The 19,567-nt window shown below is 47.6% G+C and overlaps 1 protein-coding gene across 2 annotated transcripts in view; it reads left to right on the forward strand.

Moving 5' to 3' along the window:
* The window catches only part of WTIP (WT1 interacting protein), an 87,097-nt gene extending 71,875 nt beyond the window's left edge, over positions 1-15,222 (forward strand). For both annotated transcript variants that reach the window (XM_075433796.1, XM_075433797.1), the window contains exons 4-8: positions 5,684-5,746; positions 8,059-8,189; positions 9,286-9,337; positions 10,948-11,016; positions 13,674-15,222. In XM_075433796.1, coding sequence (XP_075289911.1) covers positions 5,684-5,746; positions 8,059-8,189; positions 9,286-9,337; positions 10,948-11,016; positions 13,674-13,826 — 468 coding nt within the window. In that variant the 3' untranslated portion in view covers positions 13,827-15,222. The remainder of the gene's footprint in view (positions 1-5,683; positions 5,747-8,058; positions 8,190-9,285; positions 9,338-10,947; positions 11,017-13,673) is intronic.
* Positions 15,223-19,567: the final 4,345 nt, after the last annotated feature.

Raw genomic sequence — 19,567 nt, forward strand, 5'->3', positions numbered from 1 at the left:
TTGGCACCAAGGCTGAGAAACTAAGGGCAAACGCTGCAAACACTGCATGGTGTGGAAACCGCAGGTCTGCTAGCTGAAGGAAACTGCTGTTCTGAAGTAGGAGATGGACTGGAGCCTGGAAAAATCTCTCCAGTTTATAAAAGAGCAGTGCACAGGCGGTACCTAGACCCAGGTGATAATGTAGATAAACATGATGTGATGAAATATCAGTGTGTGAGTGAGGTCTGCATTCACTGGAAGGATGCTCAGCATGTCCCGAACGGGGTTGTGGGTTGTTAAATGGGCCGCAGGAATCCCTCTCAGGGCCGTGACAAAACGGACAAGGAAGGACAGAGAGGTTTTTTTTCTGAGATGTGTCACTGTAGACTAGCTTTTGCAACTATCCCGTACTTCACGTTTGCTAGTGGAATGTTTTGAAGAGCGTGTTACAAAGCCCAGTGGGTTTCATGCCAAATAGTTACTCCCCTCTTTCCTCTTGAGATCGTGATCCAAAAAGTCAGATGATCCCGTTTTTCTTAATATGAGATTGAAAAGTAAATTACAATAACTGAAGAACACTTAAAAGAACTAGAGCTCTTTGTAATTATGTGTAACTCCTGCCAAACACTTGTAAGCAGACAGCATTAATTTTTTTCGGTGGGAGAGTCAGGAAAAAGACATGTGAGAAAGTGGTGTGTTTCCACTTCTGTAGTGAACGCTGGTGTTAGTTGCTGTTATGTTTCGAATTGAAATCTTTCAACAACTGTTGTGAATAAAATCCATGTTGTTTTTTTTTTCCAGGAAGATGTGTTCTAATGTAGCCGGTTTCTTTCGCAGTGTGCATAAGAGATGGTAGCAGCAGCAATAAACACCCCACAGCAAGAGTATAACGCTGTGCAGGGTGAAGTGCTGTACAGTGTGGATCAAGCTGATGGATTTGGGGCTGTATGATATGATGCAGAGTTGAAGTTGTTGTTTCAGGCTTTTTTCTTGATCACTGTCACTGCAGAGCTTCCACAGGAGTTTGTTTAAGGAAGATCTAGGTAAGAAAACGGTTGTTGGCTCTTAATGAATCAGACAGAAAGTAGCTGTGGTGAGTGCTCCCCTGTGGGTCTCTGTAGGCTCTCGAGGAGGTAAAAGGCTGTTCCCTTCTCAGAGGCTGTAAAACGCCTGACTGCCAGGGCAAAGTTAGCGAGCAGCGGAGTTCCTGATTTCTGGCAGGTTTGTGCATCGCCAGACCAACTGTTACCTCTGTGCAGAACGCGCAGTGCCTCCTTCCCCCCCAAGTCCTTCACACGTAACAAAGTGGAAACGCAGAGGCGGGAAGAGAAGCTGCTGCGGTCGCTTTTCCTCGCTGGCAGCAAGGCAGGGGGAAGCAACAGGGTGTATGAAAGGGCTTCAGCGAGCTGAAGAGTAAAGTGCTGGACTATTTTCCTTTCGTTTAATCTCTGCCACCTGCCATGAGGCTCTCGTATCTTTGAGCCTGTGAAGGCCCCATTTTGTTCAGTTCAGTTTAATCGCTGCATTTAAATACGTGTGTAAAACAACAACAACAAAACCTCATCTGCATGAAACCAAATTTTATATTCTCTCCCTCTCTTAACGTGATCCCATGAATTTCTTGCATTGTTGCGTCCCATGTACTGAGGGTCCCATGCAGAGAGCAAACAATAAAGCAGCGAGAAGACAGATGCTCTGCTAATGGGAAACCAAGGAGAAGAGAGTCTGTGAGGGATTACAGGCAGCCTGGGGTTGGAGTACATTATTAGCATAGCACCCAATTCAGAAATTAGTTTTCAGAATTAAATGCTTGAAGCATTTTGGCAAAAACTCCTGATCGTCCCTCTCAAAAGCCCTTAAAGCGTAAAAGAATAGGAATCTCGAGGCTGGGCTGGGCAGTCGCACTTGGTGACTTCGCAGTGCTGTAACCCTGAGTTGTAGCTGTTACGGCTGCATACCATGGCCGGGCAGCAGCTGCCACACCTACTGAAATGCAGCCCGCTCGATCTGCTTGCACAAACCTTTCGCAGGTTTTGAACATCCTCATCAAAGACGAAAATGGGCCTGAATGAGATTCCAGGGCCTGTTTCCAGGAGGAAGGTTTTGTTTTGCCGAGCGCGTAACAGCAGGGAGTGCATCAGCCTCTCCTTGGGCACGGCTAGGCATGCAGAGGAGAAGCAGCGACACGTCTTTTCAAAGATCTGCCGTTGCCTAAGGTAGAAACTTTGGGCCCTGAAGCCTTTTTCAGGCGTGCGATTTTCTGAATGTTTTTGCTTTTGAAAATCACGATGAGAACATCAGACTTTAAAGGACCCTGGGCCGACACAGAACAGTGCGGACAGGAGAAATTGTTTCTCATAGTACTCAGTGGGATTATCCTCCATGCATAATTGTTCATTATATGCTCAAAATTCATTGTTAATTTCTTTTGGATGTATGGCACATTAGACAGAAGAGTTGGAAACCCCAAGATTATCACAGGAGGACACTAACAGGGCTAAATATTCAGGACAGAAGGGGACTTGTTTTCCTCTTACATAGAAACAAAGATCCTTGGATAGAATCTTTAAGAGATTTTTTTGCCCATTTGATAATCAAAGTATAGTGGACAGCAAACAAAAGAAAAGTTCAGCCAGCCAAGTCTTCAACTTTATTTTTACTCTTCTATTCTAACATAATTAAAATATTTCTCAAGGTGTATTTAGTTTCCCAGAGTCTTATTTTATATAAGTATCATTGGAGAGCTTGATTACGAAGTCTGGATTCATGCACATAAAGTGATATTTTATTATCCTGGGAGAGAAGCCAAGGACAAGGTAAATATAGGAGAAAACAGTTGGGAACAAACTAAGAAATCAGGAAAAATAATATACCGGCTCTTCAACATGCGCTTGTTTTCTTTGTGTCCTAGTGACTAGCATCTTATTTCCAAGTCACAGAAGTGAGAGTAGGGAGTAACACTTCGTTTTCAGCTTTGAATTTCAGAGCTGTTCTTTTTATAACAACTTCTTTCAATGTTTTTACATATGTTTAGTGAGCATCTATAATGAGTATTTGGGAAAGTTCAAAATTCTCCTTCTTATTTGTCCTGGGTACAGTCTGTCTGTAGACTTCTGGACGTTTCCATCTAGTTTGAGATTGGTCGGTATTTACATCATCTTACTGGTCTGCCAACAACATATTTTTTTTAGAAAAAAAGCTGGCCCATAAGAACCCCTTCCAGAGTAGGGCTAGAACGGAGCCAGCGCTGCCTGCATCCCGACAGAAGCGGTGTGTGTGGAGTACAGTGTGTGCAGGAAGCCTGGCAGGGACGTGGCCTCGCCTCCGGGGTCTTGCCTGTCAGCCCATGGCCCTTCAGCCCGTGGCCCTTCACTCTTCCACTGCGATCTGCTGCTTTTCCCCCCTCCAACTATGTCGGTAATAAAAGAGGCTGCAGACCACAACCTCCTCTGCTCTTGCATTCCCTAGCTGGCAAGCTCTGGGGGACCAGTGCTTCCACCACCCTGTCGCGCTGGGAGCCCACCGTCAGGGCGGCTCTCGGCCGTGCTGAGGGACAGGGAAGAGGCCGTTCTGCCTTGGCTGCAGTCTGGAGCAAGTCACAGCTGCTCTCTCGTTGCACACACAAGATTTGTGAAGGTTAATAATAATCAAGTGCTTTGAAGGCAGAGGTTGCCAATTTTGATTAGTATTTTAAGACTTTGTTTGTAAGCTCTGCTTCTAAAACCGAAAACTTAGCACAACAGCCCTGTTTGAACTCTCCAAGTTAAGAACAAACGCTGCAAAGCAGAAGTTGACAGGTGAGCTACAAAAACGTAGAGGAAATCATTTATTGTTTACCCTTAAACAGCAGTGTCTGCAGTACTACCGTCAGTGGGAAGCGGTGCTGCTGGGGTCCGAGGCTGTTGGTCTGTTCCAGCACAAAGAGATTTCAGGCACAAGCAGAGCTGGTCTCACTGAATTGGGTCTCCAGCTTGTCTGGGGTCGACACTGTGATCAGAAAAGGGAAGAGTGCGGCGGTGAAGGACAGCTCCCCGAGCCTCTGAGATGTTTTGTTGCTGGCATTGGACTTACTGCCATTTTGCAAAGTTGTCTAAATTGGGTAATCCAGTTCTGGATGTGTTTGAGAAATAACAATTCTCTTGTTAAAAACAAATCATGGTTTTAATTTAATAAGGCTAGTTGTATAAAGAGTGGTTTTGTGTCAGCAAAACCTTCCTCTCTGACAAACAGTGTAATTTATGACAATCTAGTTAGCAGTAAATGGCATTCATCTGACCACGATGCCATTCTCTTCCTGGGGAATAATGTTCCCTCTTCATCAATAGCTGGGTAAGTGCTCCTTTGCATTCCTTATCAAATGACAGCCAGATGGTCCGGGTAAATTCATTCCAGCAGGATTTTAGAATTAGCTGGGTTTGTACTATTGTTAATCCGCTGCTGTCTGCGCGGCTCGGACCTACCCACCTGTTTCCAGTAACGCTCGCGTTCGCAGCCGTAGGAAACAGTCTAGCTGATGGTTACCCAGATACAGCGCAGCCAAGCAGCGTCCCAAGCAGCCAGGCCTGTCTTCCGCATCAGGAAGAAGCAGGAAAAAGCAGAAAAATAGCATCTTGCAGAAATAGCCAGCTAGAACTGTGTGCCTTGCCATTTGTTCCTCAACACCTTGGTCTCTTGCGATGAAGTTTCAAAGTTTAAGACTGCATGAGCTGTGTTCTGGGCGTGCAGTAGGTGTGGAGCTGTGAGGGCTGCGCTGCCAGGTTCGGCCGCTGCAGATGCCAGTTTCAGAATTACGCGGCTGGAGTCCGGAGGCAAACGCCTCTTGCCTGTCGGGTAGCTGTTTGGTAGGGCAGTCGCCTGGCCGTGGTGTCTTTTGTATCCCCCTAACCACAGGGCTAAAGACAGGCGTTGGCATCTGAAACACGATCTGCTTTGGGGATGCAACTACAAAGTTAAGGTCAAAACTGCTGGGGTAGGGAGCACAGAGATTTGCTCCCAGGGGGCACAGTGTCTCCCCGCTGCCGTGCTGCCGGCGCTGAACGCGAGTGGCTCTGCCGCCAGGCCTGCCCGGCTGTCCCTGCTCCCGCTCCAGGCTGGAGCGCGGGCTCACGGCTGGTCTGTGTCCAAGGCACCTTGCTGTTGCCCGCGTTGTGCAGGGAGCCCGAGCTCCTACAGCGGGACTCTTGGGTTCTTCCCTAGACAGAAAGCTTGGCATCCACAAGGCAGCTAAAGCCTCCTCGGGCCCATCTTTGGTTTTGTAGCCTGCACATAGCATGGAGTGAAACGTAGGTCCAAACTCTGAGGCCAGCAAGCATCTGGTTGCTACTCTGAGCAGGAGTCGGGAGGTAAGTCCTATGCTATTTAATTCCCCAACAACAACAACTGAAGGAGTGAATTGAAGCCAATTCCAGCCCATCAAACGCAAACTCGCCAACTAGGTTTCAAAAGCAAAAATCAAACTTAGCATAATACTGTGACATTGGAAATCTCAGTGGAGCTCTTGCAGTGGGTCAGAAGGCCGAGCTGGTAGCTGAGCGTGCTGCAAGAGCAGAGCGAAGGCTTCCGAGTCCATGTCTCCCAAACCTACTGTATGGTTTGTTATAATACGCAGCACAGGCTGGAAACCAGCGCAGCGTTCACTGAAAAGGTACTTCTGCAGCTAGAGGAGTGGCCACTAATAGTCCTTTCTTTTCTGTCATTTGAACAGTATTCAGGTTTTCAGCAAACAGCGGACAAGTGCTTCGTTTGTGGACACCTCATAATGGAAATGGTAAGAGACCGAAGCTCCTGACCGTGGGGCAGCTCGCGTTGCTCGTACTTTGGGTGGTGCGCTGTGAGACGTTGTGCTTTCTCCCTGGTCAGAATATCATCGTGTCTTCACTGCTGTCAAGGTGATTTTTGAAACTGAGGCAGTAAATAAACAAAGATGCTGCTCTAGGACTGTGAAGTACAGTGAGTTGGGCTGCTTTTCCACCTGAGCTCATGGGAGGCTGTTGTTCTGCCACATGCCAGTTTTAAAAAAAAGGATAAATAAAATTTTAATACTAAAGGGGGAAAATACAGCACAGCTTTTTATGCGAATGTGGCAAAGGAAAGCAGAGGCTGTGCTCTGTAAGACAGCAGAATAGCAGGAGCTCTGTCGAGGGGGCCGAATCTGGGCTAGAGAGGAGAGGGACGTTATCAGTGGTCCTGAGGTTTGTTGTCCGCTCGGTGGCTTACTTGATGTACCTTCTGCCACTTCCTCCACGTCAGTTAAAATGCGTTCTTGCCACTGGGATTTGTAGAGAGACAGTACTCAGAGTTACTTTTATAACAAAAAAAATCAAAGGGCTGTGGGTTGGGCCAGATACTGCTGGCATCGGTTCAGTGGGTAAGGTAGGAAGAATTTAGTCTGTTCTTCCTAAGCAGAAATTCCCAAACAAAATGAAGTGGCTTGCACACTGAAGAAGTGCAGATTGGGTAGCATATCTGTTTTCCTCTTGCCTTAAAGCGTATATGAACCTCAGTGTGCCTAACAGAAGTAGCTGCTGCATTGCAAACACGGAGGTTCAGCAGGAGCTGGAACGGAGCCTTCGCTAATGAGGATTCTGGCTTATATCCTGGCACCACTGGTTGGACAAGGATATTGTTCGGTTTAGCCCACGAGCAAATTTCTAGAGTTGTGTCATGCTGGGAGGGGGAGGGGTATCCTCACTTGTGTGCTCGGAGCTGGCCCTTAATTGCAGAATCCCAGGCAAGAGTCCGTAGCATCTTGTCGGTGGAGCTCAGTAGCTGGGAGCTGGCAGGTGCTGGTCTGTCCCTCTCCCATCAGCAGGCGTGCTCCGACAGCAGGAGCCGGCTCTGGGAGCTCCAGGAATTAAGCATTCTTATCTGGCTAATTCCTTCGCGTTCCTCCCTGGGAGCACGCCAGCGACAGCCGTGCCTGTGTCCAGCCGGGAGCCGCGGCCCCGCATCGTGCTGCGCAGCTGCCCAGGCAGCAACACGCACGCAGGCGCGTTGGGTCTGGCTGGGAACGGGCTCGGATGCCACTCGCTCGGCGGAGAGCTATAGGGCTTCATTAGAGGGGAAAAAAGGTTAAATTAAATGGACTTTGTGCATTTTTCTTATGTACCACTTCTTATTTCTTGTCGATTGGATCTTTATTCATAAAATCATCTACAGGGCCATGAGAGCGTGGCCTGGGGAGATTTTTCATCTCCAGCTTGTTAGCAGCTCCAAGCTGAGCACTGCTGCTGGCAAATGCTTTTTGAAATTACCTTCCAAAGGTATTTCTTATCCCTGACGTGTATGCAGTTGGTGCCGTAACCCGCTGGGACCTGTGTGAAGATGGTGCCATGTCCCACTCTTCCCAGAGGCTTGTTCATGGGCTTGGCGTGTCCTGTTTGCCGTCCTGGTGCTGCAGGGAGTGTTGCGTGCAGGGACACCGGGAGGGAGGGGGGATCTGTTCGGTGGTGGCGTAGCTGGGGCTCTGTTGGGCCTTTCCTGGAAGCCTTGGAAGCGCAGCAGGGAAGGTCAGGTGGGAAAAGCCTGGGTGGAGGGATGGCCCTGTGTCCAAACACGTGGGTACAGACGGAATTCTAACAGAAACTGAGGGGCCCTGATGGCTGAGTGGTAACCAGTTGGTAACTGCGGTGGATTAGGACCCTTCATTAATAAAGGAGACCTATTTATTTGCTTGGTTTGTTGCTTTAAGTTTGAGTAATGACTGGTTTGGATTCTGTCTGTCACAGCTTGTTAAGTTTTGCAAATTAACTCTGTATCCCAGTGACTTGCATTTGGCTGCAGCAGATGTCCCAAGAAGTGGTCTCCGAAGCCGGTTTTAATTTCTATTGGCAGTATTGGCCCTGCAGAGCAGAGACTGATGGGCGTTAGCCTGATTTTCACAGTTGTCTCTCGTTATTGGGAGCCCCCTGAAACAAGCCAGTTGATTGTTTTGAAAGGCCGCTTGCTGACAGATCTGCAGAGTGGTAATTTCATCCTGAAGTGCTTTTCTCGCTGTCGTTATTAAGAATCAGACACAGCAGCATACAGGGGGGAATCTCGTAGTCGTGCATCCGCTTATTCTGCTGTTTGGCTTTTAAGATCTTACAGGCCCTTGGAAAGTCCTACCATCCTGGCTGCTTCCGCTGCGTGGTGTGTAACGAGTGTTTGGATGGCGTTCCCTTCACTGTCGATGTGGAGAACAACATTTACTGTGTCAAAGACTACCACACGTAAGTACACAAATCAGTTGCGTCCTTGGAAGAATTTTAGTAGCTAAATTATTGGTACAGTTATAAGCCTTGTAGGAGACAGAGAGTCATATCTATTTGCTCAGATGTCCCTGAAGTGCCGCTCTCACACATTGCCTTTGTAAAGTATTTTAAAGTTAAATTAAAGGTCACTTCATGGGCCCAGTGTGGCATACAGTGGGCAGGTGAGGTTGAACATCAAGTCGTGGCAGAGGGTGTACTTCTCTGGTGGCTGTTTCTCTACTTCTTTCAGGACGTTCAGTACTAATTAGAGCAGGCTAATTCTGCAAGTGATGGTAGGTTCTGCCGACTGTTTCTAATTGAGTCGAGGTTCTGTTAGTGGATGGGACTGGTGAATTAAGTTCCATTCACCTAGACTGGACAGCAGACACGTAATTAGCAGCTGGTGCTAGAATGATTCTAGCCTGACCCGACAGAAAGCTTTGTGGTTTGATTGCCTTTGGACTCCTTCCTGCTCCCACTCAAAGGCACGGTGAATGCTCTTAGCTCCACTCAACAAGTAACTCAGCTTGTGCAGCACGAGTAGGGCCCTGAGCTCAGCCGGGTCGGTACCAAGCTGGCCCTGTGGCAAGAGCAGAGTGCACGTTGGCCCGGCGGTAGTTGTAAAACGCAGCTGTGGGGAGTAAGACCAGTTGATGTACTTCGGATCAAGTAGATCCTAGTTGCGATCAGCCGCTCTCCTGTTTAGCGTAGTTATGTCTTCTGGACATCGGATGGTGGCAGTCCCCAAGCGAGGAGCTGCTTTGCAGCCAGAGCAGCGAGTCTCTGGAAGCATTTCAGTGGCTGTAGGAGTGAGGGGAGGTAAGAGAAAGGGCGTACGTGGGAAGAGGGCTGGAGTCATTACGTCGAGAGGTCAGGAAGACCTAAGCAATAAGGCTGGGCTAGATCAGCCTCTTCCAAATCTCCGTTGCCCTGAATATCATCAAACACTTAGAGGTGTTTCAAATCCTGTGGATCTACACTGTGCTGAAAGCAAGGCATGGTCAGAATAGCTCTCTTGGGTGTACTTTTTGAAGAAGCTTTAAATATGATTTTAACACTTCTTCTTTCACCCTAGGGTTTTTGCACCAAAATGCGCTTCCTGTAACCAGCCGATCCTGCCAGCACAGGTACGTGTTAACACGCACTGACTCTGCAGAGAAAACAGCTGTTGGCTTACAAACACTTCCTAAAGACACAAGATGCTTTTCCTACCTCTTCCAGAATCCATACTGCGTCAGATAGATAGTAAATTAAACACAGCTCAGCAGTCATGTCACTCCCAAACATTCCCAGAGGTTGTAATAGTCATACTAGTTATGCAGCATAGAACATTGTATCTTTAGGATGCTTTCCAGGTCTTAATTGTGCTGTTATAAATCTCATTTAATTGAAAGCCTTGACTGGGGCTCCAAGAACAACCCGAGAAGTAAAGCCCTGTTTATTTTTAGAATCTCCCATTAGCTCAAGTAGCAATTTCCCCTGTCTGCTACGTTTGCATTTCTGATGTGGGTCTAAGATGCCCAAACTTGGAAAGACATCTGCGGGTTACCCGACCCTGTGAAAAGGCCACACAGTCGGTTGTCCTGGGGTGGCAATGCAGTGAAAGTCCTTAAAGGGGTGGAAAAGGCAGCAGGAAAGTGGGCTGAAAAGGAAGCCGAGTGAATGACCTGCTTGCAGCCGCAGCCCATCCTGACAGTACAGTGCGCACGATGAGCCCTCTGCACGGAGCAGCCCTTTTCTGCCTGCCGCAGTGGTGCTCCCTCGGGCTCCAGTGGGTGCGGGACTCGGCGCCGTACCTCTGGCGTTATTATTGCTGTTAAATGGCCAGATCTCCCACAATTAGAAACCTTACAAAGGCAAAGGCAGAACTGCTTGTCCTGGTGATGGGCTGTGAGGAGAAAACCCCTATGTAAATGTCACTGGATTTGTGTCTTACAAAAAGACATTTAAAAAAAAAGGGGGGGAGCAGTCCTACTGCTGACTCCTCTGATGGCCAGCAGGGTAGGCTCCGTGTTCTTTCCCATGGAGGTTTCTTAGGTTAGTTCAAGTCTAGCAGTGCAGGTACTAACTTGCCCTCGGCTTCTCACAGACGTAGCCTACATCAGATCTGATGCTCTAACCACGCCTGGCACTGGAAACAATGCAAGGCAACAAATGGAATGAGCTCTGTCTTCAGCGTGGATCAGGGGAAGAGTCTGTGGGGTTACGAGAAGGGTATGGGCGGCTCTGCAGGGCCTGGGGCTCCGCCAGGAATTACACAACCCCACTGCATCCACCCTCACGCTGAGGTTCTGGCCTGCACACACCGTTACCTGCCAGCCTGGTGTGTCAGTCCCTGCAGGGTGCATACAGTGACGTGTGCATGTGCAAAGTAGCTGTGCCGCTGGTGGTCTGAGGGGGATACAAGTCCTGGAAAACTCAGGCCAGGATCTCTACAAGGAACAGTTACCCAGTCAGCAGGTCATAGTTTTTGGCTGGTAATTCATTCAGATCCTGGGTGCCCTTGGAAAATTACTGGAAGACTAATTTGTCCCTTGACGACGAAGTTTTGGCTACGCTTCCCAGATGACCTCTGCAGCTTAGAGATGTCAGGCACCCACGCTGCTGCCAAGCAGCAATGCCTCCTCTGCGAAGGAAGAGGGGCTTCCCCAGGGAAGCGGCTCTCCAGAGCGATAGGTTGGGTACTGAAAGCACTGCTCGCAATCCCACCCTTATCTTCACTCTGCTTCCCCAACAGGGCTCCGAGGAGACCATTCGGGTGGTGTCGATGGACAAAGACTACCATGTGGAGTGCTACCACTGCGAGGTGAGCGTCGGGCGGCCTGCCCCCACGGCAGGGCTTGCTGCGAAGTGGCAGCCTTGTGGCGCGTGCCGGGCTCGCACCCCGGGTGCACGTGCTGGCTGTCGCACGCCGGGGCAGGCAGGGCTCGCCCCACGGCTCTGGGAGGGAGGCAGCAGGATCGGGGCTGGCAGGGCTGTGAGCGGTGCTGCCGTCTCCAGTACCAGACTAGTTTCTTTTTTTTTTTCCCCAGTATATTAACTTCAAAAGCTGGGTTTGGTTGTTTGGGTTGAATTTTCTCAGTACTTCCAGATGGAGAGAGAGCAAAGAGTAGGTGCCAGTTCTCTTTTTCCTGATCTCTGGATACAGCTCGTGTGGCTCTGATCTGAGTAGACATGAACGCCCATTGCCTGCACGGGGAAGGGCCCTCTCTCCTACGCCGGAAAGCTTTGCTAGAGGACCTGTGGTTTTTCCATGCTGAACCCATATTGGTTCTTTACTAGGGAAGAGTCCGAGCTCTGCATCTGGGAGCATGAGGAGGGAAGCAGGCTCTTTAATTTGGGATCATCCCAAACCTTCCCTTCTGGTGTCGGTTTGGCGCTCTGGTACAACACGCACATATCCACACAGATCCTAACTGTGCTCCCTGGCTTAGCACAGGAGGCAAAACGCAGCAATGCTATCTTCAATGGACTTTTGCACTGAAAGGCTTCCAATGGAGGGAGAAAATAACAAAATTCAGGGCGTCGTGAAAGGTACATGAACCAAAACACAAGGAAGACCTCATCCACTCAGCTGTCTCCTTCCAGCAGAGACACTGATACTCCATCCTTTTCTATTAATTTTTAAAGAGGAATTGGCACTGGGAAGGGCAGCATTTTGAAGAGCTCTACGTCCCTCCTCCTCCTTCCCCCATCTATGGCTTTGTGCAGGCTTCACGTGAGATGACAGCTCCCTCCCCTTCTCTCTCAGGCTGTTGACTTTATATTAGAATGTCCCAATGGGGGTTTGTTTTCAGTTCTGTTTCACTATTCATTTCCCCATTCTCCTTCCAGTTCGAGGCAAATCAAGCTGCCTCCACGTCTGCCCAGAGTGGCAGAGTGCATTTCTGTACAGAAATCAGGGGCCTGGCCGTGTGTTAACAGGGGTGGGTTGCGGCCCTGCGGTCTCAGAGCCGGCGCTCAGACTGTACCCGCGGGGTCACTGCCGTCTCCAGGCACTGCCAGGAAAGTTCGCGCTGGTATTTCAAGGTGTTCACATGGAGACTTTTGCAAAGGCTGTGACGACTTCCACAGCCGCTTCTGCTGTGCCGTTAATGTCATCCTTACCTGGTGGCCGTGCAAAGTCAGCAGGCAGTTGGGAAACTCGGCTGCTTTTCTGTATCCTCTCTTCCCTGTGCAACCTCTTAACTGCTGCTGGGAAGTCCGGGGCGGCTTACCGAGCAGTGGAGCCCCCGTCTAAAGCCGAAATGCACTCAGGAGGCAGGCTTTCACACTGCAGAAGGGGAATAAAGTCTTGGAGAGGGAGAAAGGTACAAACACTTGGCACATCTCTAGGGTATCTGAAATTGTTAAATTCTGATGAGGAACTGAATTTAAATCTTACATAAAGGACTATAAAGTTATTAGATAATGCACAGTAACACACAGAAAATTACCTTGGCAGAAACTTTGATTAAAGCCTCCCTAAACTAACACTCCAGTTTTAAAGCTTTAAAAACCATTTTTCATTCTTATTTCAGCACTGTAAAATTTGAGGATTTTAACTTGAGTTATGAAAGCTGAAAAATTGTACTTTGTGTCCAATTAAAAACTTTGCATCAGTTTTCAGTACTAAAATTACCTATATGCCCAACTTGTTCCATTTCTTTTTCCTTTCTATTAAGTGCGCAGACACATGCTCAGAATCTCTGGTTTGTCAGGACTGGTCACAGTAACAATTCTTAAGTAACATACTTAAAATATCAAATCCAAGCACACAACTGCTGTGACTTTCAAATGTCCTCAAAACTGTGGTGATGGCAGCTGGACACCAGGACTGTCCCTCTTGCAGTGTACCTAACAGTCAGCAGGCAGGACCGTTGTTGTCTTTCTTTTTATCTCTGTTCCTCCACTGTTGTTCACCCGTGTCCCGGTAGTTATGTGCCGGCCCCAGAAGTACTGACAGATTTCCTCTAAAGATGGACCATTGGCCTTGAGGTCTTTAATTTTTTTTAATTCCAAATTAGAGAAAGCGTAGCCCTGCTTTAGAAGTAAAACGTGTCTCTCATCTCCCGCTTTTTGCCACTCCTCTCGTTCTCTACTTATGCTCCCCCGGTTCTTGCTCGCTGCCTTGCTGCAGAGTTCACTCCTCCTCTGTTCTCACCTCTTCCAGGTTATAAGCGTCAGGGTCAGCCCCTGGCCTGTTTCTGTCTGATTTGCATCAATATTTATTAGATGAAGGAGACCCCAGAATGGGCAACAGCGGGGAAAAAATGCTGGGTGCTACTATGGACTGTCCTGTTTGGTGTCAGTGATGTCATTTTGCTTAATCCGAGACAGCCGGGGTCGGCCTGCCGAAAACGCTGGAGGCTGCTGGCTTTGAGGCGTGGAGGGCGCGCTCCGGGCCGCGCAGGTGGGCCAGCGGTGCTGTGAGACGCCCCGCTCGCATCACGCGCTCACCGGGGCTCTCTGTGTTTCCTCCAGGACTGTGGCTTGCAGCTCAACGACGAGGAGGGGCACCGCTGTTACCCTCTGGAGGGCCACTTGCTCTGCCACGGCTGCCACATCAGGCGCCTGAACTTGAAACTGCCGTCACATCCGCCTCCGAGCTACCCCATGCATGTCACAGAACTCTGAAAGACGTTGCCCTTGCCAGTAAGCTGTTTGAAAGAGAAGACAAAAATGTAAAAATTACTTTCCTGCTCCTTTAAAGATGAGATTCCAGTAATAACCATCTAAGCCAGCTATTTATTTTTTAAATCGGAGGTGAGGGGTCCTTTTCTGATCTTGTACATACGCATTCTTTTATCTAGGCATTTTCACTGAGACACCGTCTACTTGAACAAATCACTCACCACTCAGCTGTAACTGCAAATGGCAGCGTTTCTGAAACCAGTGCTACAAAGGGCTGTTCTGCACGCCCCGCTCGCTTCCCTGCAGTGGAGGTTTTGCCGAAGGAGGGAATGTAGAATTACTTTCCAATAGTTAGCACCTTATCATATTGCAGCGAGCATGATAAGATAATGCTAGCATTTTAGCTAGTTTTGCTGATTTCTGGTCTTAGAGAATACAGTCTCACATTTTTTAGAACTTAGCTTCCCAGAAGCAGTGACCAGGAAGCAAACAAGTGTTCTTGGCAAGGACGGTTTTCAGCATGGGTTAGGTAACGGCATTTGGGGAAGAAGCGTCAGGCCCGCCTTCCATCCTCCAAGGTTCCACAGTCGTCAACAGACTGTTTAGCTTGTTAAAGAAATGCAGCAAGCAGCTCATGTAAAAAAAACACAGAGGAATTTACCCGAAAGATGGGCACGTGCAGGGTCGTAACAGTTGAAGAAAGTTAGGGACCTCTGTAATCGCTTGCTGCATGCAGACATAGCCATGGTTTCGAAAAGCATTCATATCAGCTTGATGATTTGGCACTTACTAAAGAATTCATCTTTTAAACCTGTTTTTTGTGTAATAGGGTTAGCAGCCCGTTTCTACGCGAAGGTCCACTACTTGTTTTATACAAGACTTCATCTGCTACCAACTGCTTTACGACTGTATGGTGATACATCATTAAAACGAGGGGGGCAGTGGGTTTTGTATTATCTTTCCAGCTTTGTGTTCTTTTCTAGATGTACTTTTGAACTGATTACGGTGATTGTCTTCATTGGAAAACAAATACAGTTTAGCAGAAATAATAATTTAGAGAATCAGACCACTGAAGCATTGGTATTTTATAACAAGTATTAGATGTACATAGAATGTACACACTTTCATATTTTGCATAAGCTTTTACAGTAACCTCAGAGCTCTGGGGAAATATATGTCTTCCATATAGGAAGTTAGATGAATCTTTTTTATGGTTTGTTTTCTACCATGTGTTGATGATTTACATGCAAATCACACATCTGTATGTTCAAAAAATTCCTTGCATTCTCATGAGAATTGATCCAGCCTTCCTGAATTTATATTTTAAATAAATCCATCATTGCTGTCTTTAACTGTATCCAAAATTACAATAAAATAAAATTCTTCTGTGCCAGAGGAAGTGGAAGTACCAGACCAGATTCTCCACATGTGCAAATTGGGACCTTTCCGTGCCAGTTCTCACCACGTTGAGAACCTGACGGATCCATTCGCAAAGGATCCCGTGTTAAATTCAGCACGCAGACTGGTGAAATGACTCGCTTATTTGGCAACACCGTTGCAGTTTAGTTCCTTATGCTCCACGGATGTTTTGAAAGCCGTTTGTGGTGCTCTTGAAAAGTACAAAGAGCATCCAGTGGACACTAATTCCTAAGTGGGATAATTAACTCCCTCAACAGAACGTTTTGATAGTCTGGAATTTCCTCGTGCGGAAGGGGGGGGCGGGCAGGGAAAATTCCTGTGAACTGTGTTTTTTCTGTTAGTAAGGAACAAAAGGTGTGTTTGCTGAACTTCTGCCAAACTTCCGCTGGCTGAGATTAACCTGTCCTGCTGAATGCTCCTTGGCAAGTCAGGTGCTCCTGTAAAAAGTCATTTTCTAATTAATGTATACCAGTTTATAGTTAACATACTTAATGTGATAGCCATGTTTTGAAGGAATCACAGTGCAGCCAGTACCCCGTTTCTGCAGTGGGACAGAAGGGGCCCGGCCTGCAGACGCGAGGGCGCGGGGTGCACGCAGACGTCTTGCTGCGCTGGCGAACACCAGCTCTATGTCCGCAGCCACCAGCCCAGCCTCACAAGGAGCAGACGTACATGCGCCTCTGGCCCCAACAGCAAAGGCCAGAGAAGGGGAAAAAAGCTATCTTAAATTGGAGTCTATGACCAGGGCAATTACAAACGTGGAAGATACCAGAGCTTCAGGATAAAGTTGTAGTTGAGCTGCACTGTAATACTTTTACCATTTAAGGATGCTGCTTTGGGCCACATTTAGCTTTGAGGCATTTTTACTTGCCTGTCTTTACAATATGTATTAAGGAACCCAAATGAAGAAAAGAATCATTAGAATGCACAGCGAAGGTTTGGGTCTGTTCCTGCGAGCAAGTCATCCCGTAACAGTGCTCGCTGTACTGGAAAAGCGCTTTGCTCTACCAGTATGGAAGCAAAACCCTCCAAATGGCAGTGGCCAGAGGCGGAGGGGACTTACCCCGGCGTTCCGCCCGGTCTCCTGCCGGCACCCTCCTCAGCGCTTGGCCTCCTCCAGGGCCAAGGTCCAGGGTCGGCTCCGACACGCTCCCCCCGGGACAGCGCGCTGGCTAGCCCGTGCGTACCGAACTGTGCCTCTGCTGCTTTCTGTTTGTGAAACGCTCATACTGTAGAGCAGAATAATACTTCATTTCATGTCACATGTTAATTTGTCAGGCTCTTGTAGGTCTACTCACTTCTCATGTGTTAAGCATCGTGGTGGTAAAAGCATTGCAAAGTACTACTTCACCATGGACGAAGCACTGTGTTTCAAACCAGAAAGCAGCAGTGGCTGTTCCAGTATTTTCTCTGGACAGGTGCGTTCCGTTGCTGTATAATGAAGTACAGCTTTGCTTTTCCAGTGTTTAGTGTAAAAACTGGATCTGGAGTGAAATTTGCCAGGGTTTTTTTCCAATCTAAGAGAAAAATAAAAGCAAATCTAAAATAGTAATGTGCTGTACTCTTCAGTGCTAGTGACAGTTTCTGCACATTTTACCTCCTGTCTGGGGAATTAGGTAAATGAGAAAGCTTCTTTTAATGGTTTTCTTATATTTGCATGAAGTATTCTTACGTTAAATCAGTTCAACACAGACGTAAACTTTTCTAGAGTCCATTTTATGATGTGATTGTTCTTCAGAAGACTTTGCTGCACTTTCAGAGTGTTTCCATAAAGCCAAAACAATAACAACTTCTTCCTATTTGCATCAGGACTACACCTTTCCCTTTCGGGAAGGAATCTCGCAAAGTCCCTGCAGCACAGAGCTGTGGCAGGCGGTTCAGAGTCCCTCGTGCACTGGCGGATGCATTCCAAAGAAAGGACAAAAATAATAATTTGAAAACAAAACAAAAGAATGCACTCGGATAATTGAGCTTTCCAAGAGGGTTTGTTTGGGTTGCTTTCCTTTCCCTTTCACTTGTGCACGTGTGTGTGTGTATATATTTTGTAAGGTGGAGCTTCAAAAGGAAAACATGGTTAGAGGAGCTCTTTAAGACCAGAAATTCCAGAGTAGTTAAGTAAACCAAAGCTCTAAAGGAGACAAAAGCTGCTTTCTTGTGTTTCAAGAAAAGTTTAAAAGTTTGTGATTCATCCTGTAACTAATGCCGTAACTAGAGTATATAATTTGACTTAAATTAAGTTTTCATTTGAGAAATATTTTCATTTTCTTTAAAAGAATATAGTTTTCTTCCAAGAACTTGGACCAACGTTGATTTTTATTTTGTAGGAAATATATAAATTCCCAGTTTGTATATCATGTAACTCGTTTACATGCTGAAAATATACATTAGTTTAACTATTTTTGTATATATATCCTTGTAAAATCTTTCAATGTGCTTCTGTCTTTTAGTCTTTAGAATTACTTGTGGTTTTGTGTTTCAGTGTTTGATTCCCTTGATTGTTGAAGAAAAGAATTGGGAAATGTAGATTTATTTATCTAAAGAAGAAGCTACTTGCTATCATCCTAAGTTATTTAATATTAAAAAGTCAGAAGTTTCATTTAACCTTAGATGCTATAATCTGCTTTTTTCAATAAAGACATTTTGTAGTTATCTTTGATTTTGTAGTTTGTTGCATATAAGTGATTTTTTTAATGTAGGTGGGCACTAAAGCAATGTTCAGGAGACCCTTGTATTGCCTACAGAAATGTCTGATATTAATTGATTGCAGCTGCATTCAGGAAAGATTTTGGTCCTCCAGTGCAAGTGTTACTAATTAAGGGCTGAAATATGCCCACAGCTAATGTTTTGCAGCTGCACTTAGAGAAGAATTTAGCCACTCTGGCAATCTGTAATGAAGCTTTACCAGTCTGGCTAGTTCACAGGTAGGACAGGCAGTATTGAGGAGCACCTCCTTTTCAAGACTCCCACTAATTTTTGGAATGTTCCAGGAAAGAAGTCCTTGCCTGGGCTATGAACTTGCATAGCTTTAAGCACTCGGATCTTGGTTTGGGGCATTTTCTAAATTTTCATGTTAAGTCACGGTAGTTCAGAAGCCGCGGCCAGAGCTCTGACAGCATCAAGAAGATGCTTTTTTATATATCTCACCTTCCTGAAGCTCTTTGCCACCTTCTTGTTTCCAGCTTCACAGAACAGATGCGAGCTTGGTCCCCTTGACCTTCCGCACACAGCGCTCCTGCAAGAGCAGCGATGGCTTGTTTTGTCGGGCAGGAGGTTCGTCAGCACTGGCCTCTTCTCTCCAGCTATGGCCAGAAGTGGATGCCTGGGGAAAGAGGACAAGAACCAGTTGCTTCCTGGCTTCCTCCTGTTCAGGGGCTTTCCTTTCCACTGAGCTGGTCAGGCTGCCATCCTCGCGGTGCTCTTCCCTCCAGCGACTTGCAGAAGCCAGATGCTCACCAGCTGCCCCTTCCGTGGGATGCCCCCTTCCCCCCCCACCCCGAGCAGCCCGCGCTGCGGCTCGGCCACCCTGGCCTGGCAGAGTACCAAGGACGTCGCCCTTGGAAAGCAAGCGGACTGGTGGCTTGCACACGAGGGCTATTCTGGCAGATTTCTCTTTTGCAGGGAATGGGAAGAGTTACAAATGCCCCAGTTCTAGGGACACAGTCTGCCCTGCTGTGCTGTGAAACAGATGCACCACACTTTTACAGGGCCTTCACATGTGTGCTATTTTTCTCATAATTTTTTAAAATTCATTGACAATGAGTAAGTTATACCCTCCTTGAAGACAAAAAAGCACAAAGACTGGCCAACTCAAAGTTTTAACAGTGCCTCACCACGTGGGTGACACAAATGGAGTCAATAAAATCTAGAACATACTCTTAATGCAGCAAGAATTTATACCAACCCATAACCAGCCTGGCTGAAAAGAACAGAGTCCTTAAAAACATGAACTGCCTCTCGTGGGCCTCCTTGCAGGAAGCGCGTAGGGGAAAAGGCCCGTAGCACGTAGATTGGCCGCAGGGAGGGCGTGAATCGGGCCGCGGCTCCGGGGCAGCCCCGCGGACGGCTGCGGTGTGGTAGGGCTCCCTGGCACAGCACCGGCGCCGCGGGGCACTGTGTGACGGAACGCGTGCGTGCTGCACGCCCGCTAAATCTGGCAAACGGATTATTCCGGAGGGCCGTGCTGGCCCTGCCCGTCACCTTACCAACCGGCCCCAGGTCTGCGCCCTTCACCTTGCAGCCATTGGCAGAACGAGGGGTTTTCCGAGTCATCCCAGGGCCGAAGCAGAGACGTTTGGCTAGCGCTGGGAGCCGTTCAGCTGGTGAGG

Source organism: Opisthocomus hoazin, chromosome 12 (genome assembly GCF_030867145.1).
Source record: "Opisthocomus hoazin isolate bOpiHoa1 chromosome 12, bOpiHoa1.hap1, whole genome shotgun sequence".
Taxonomy (NCBI): domain Eukaryota; kingdom Metazoa; phylum Chordata; class Aves; order Opisthocomiformes; family Opisthocomidae; genus Opisthocomus; species Opisthocomus hoazin.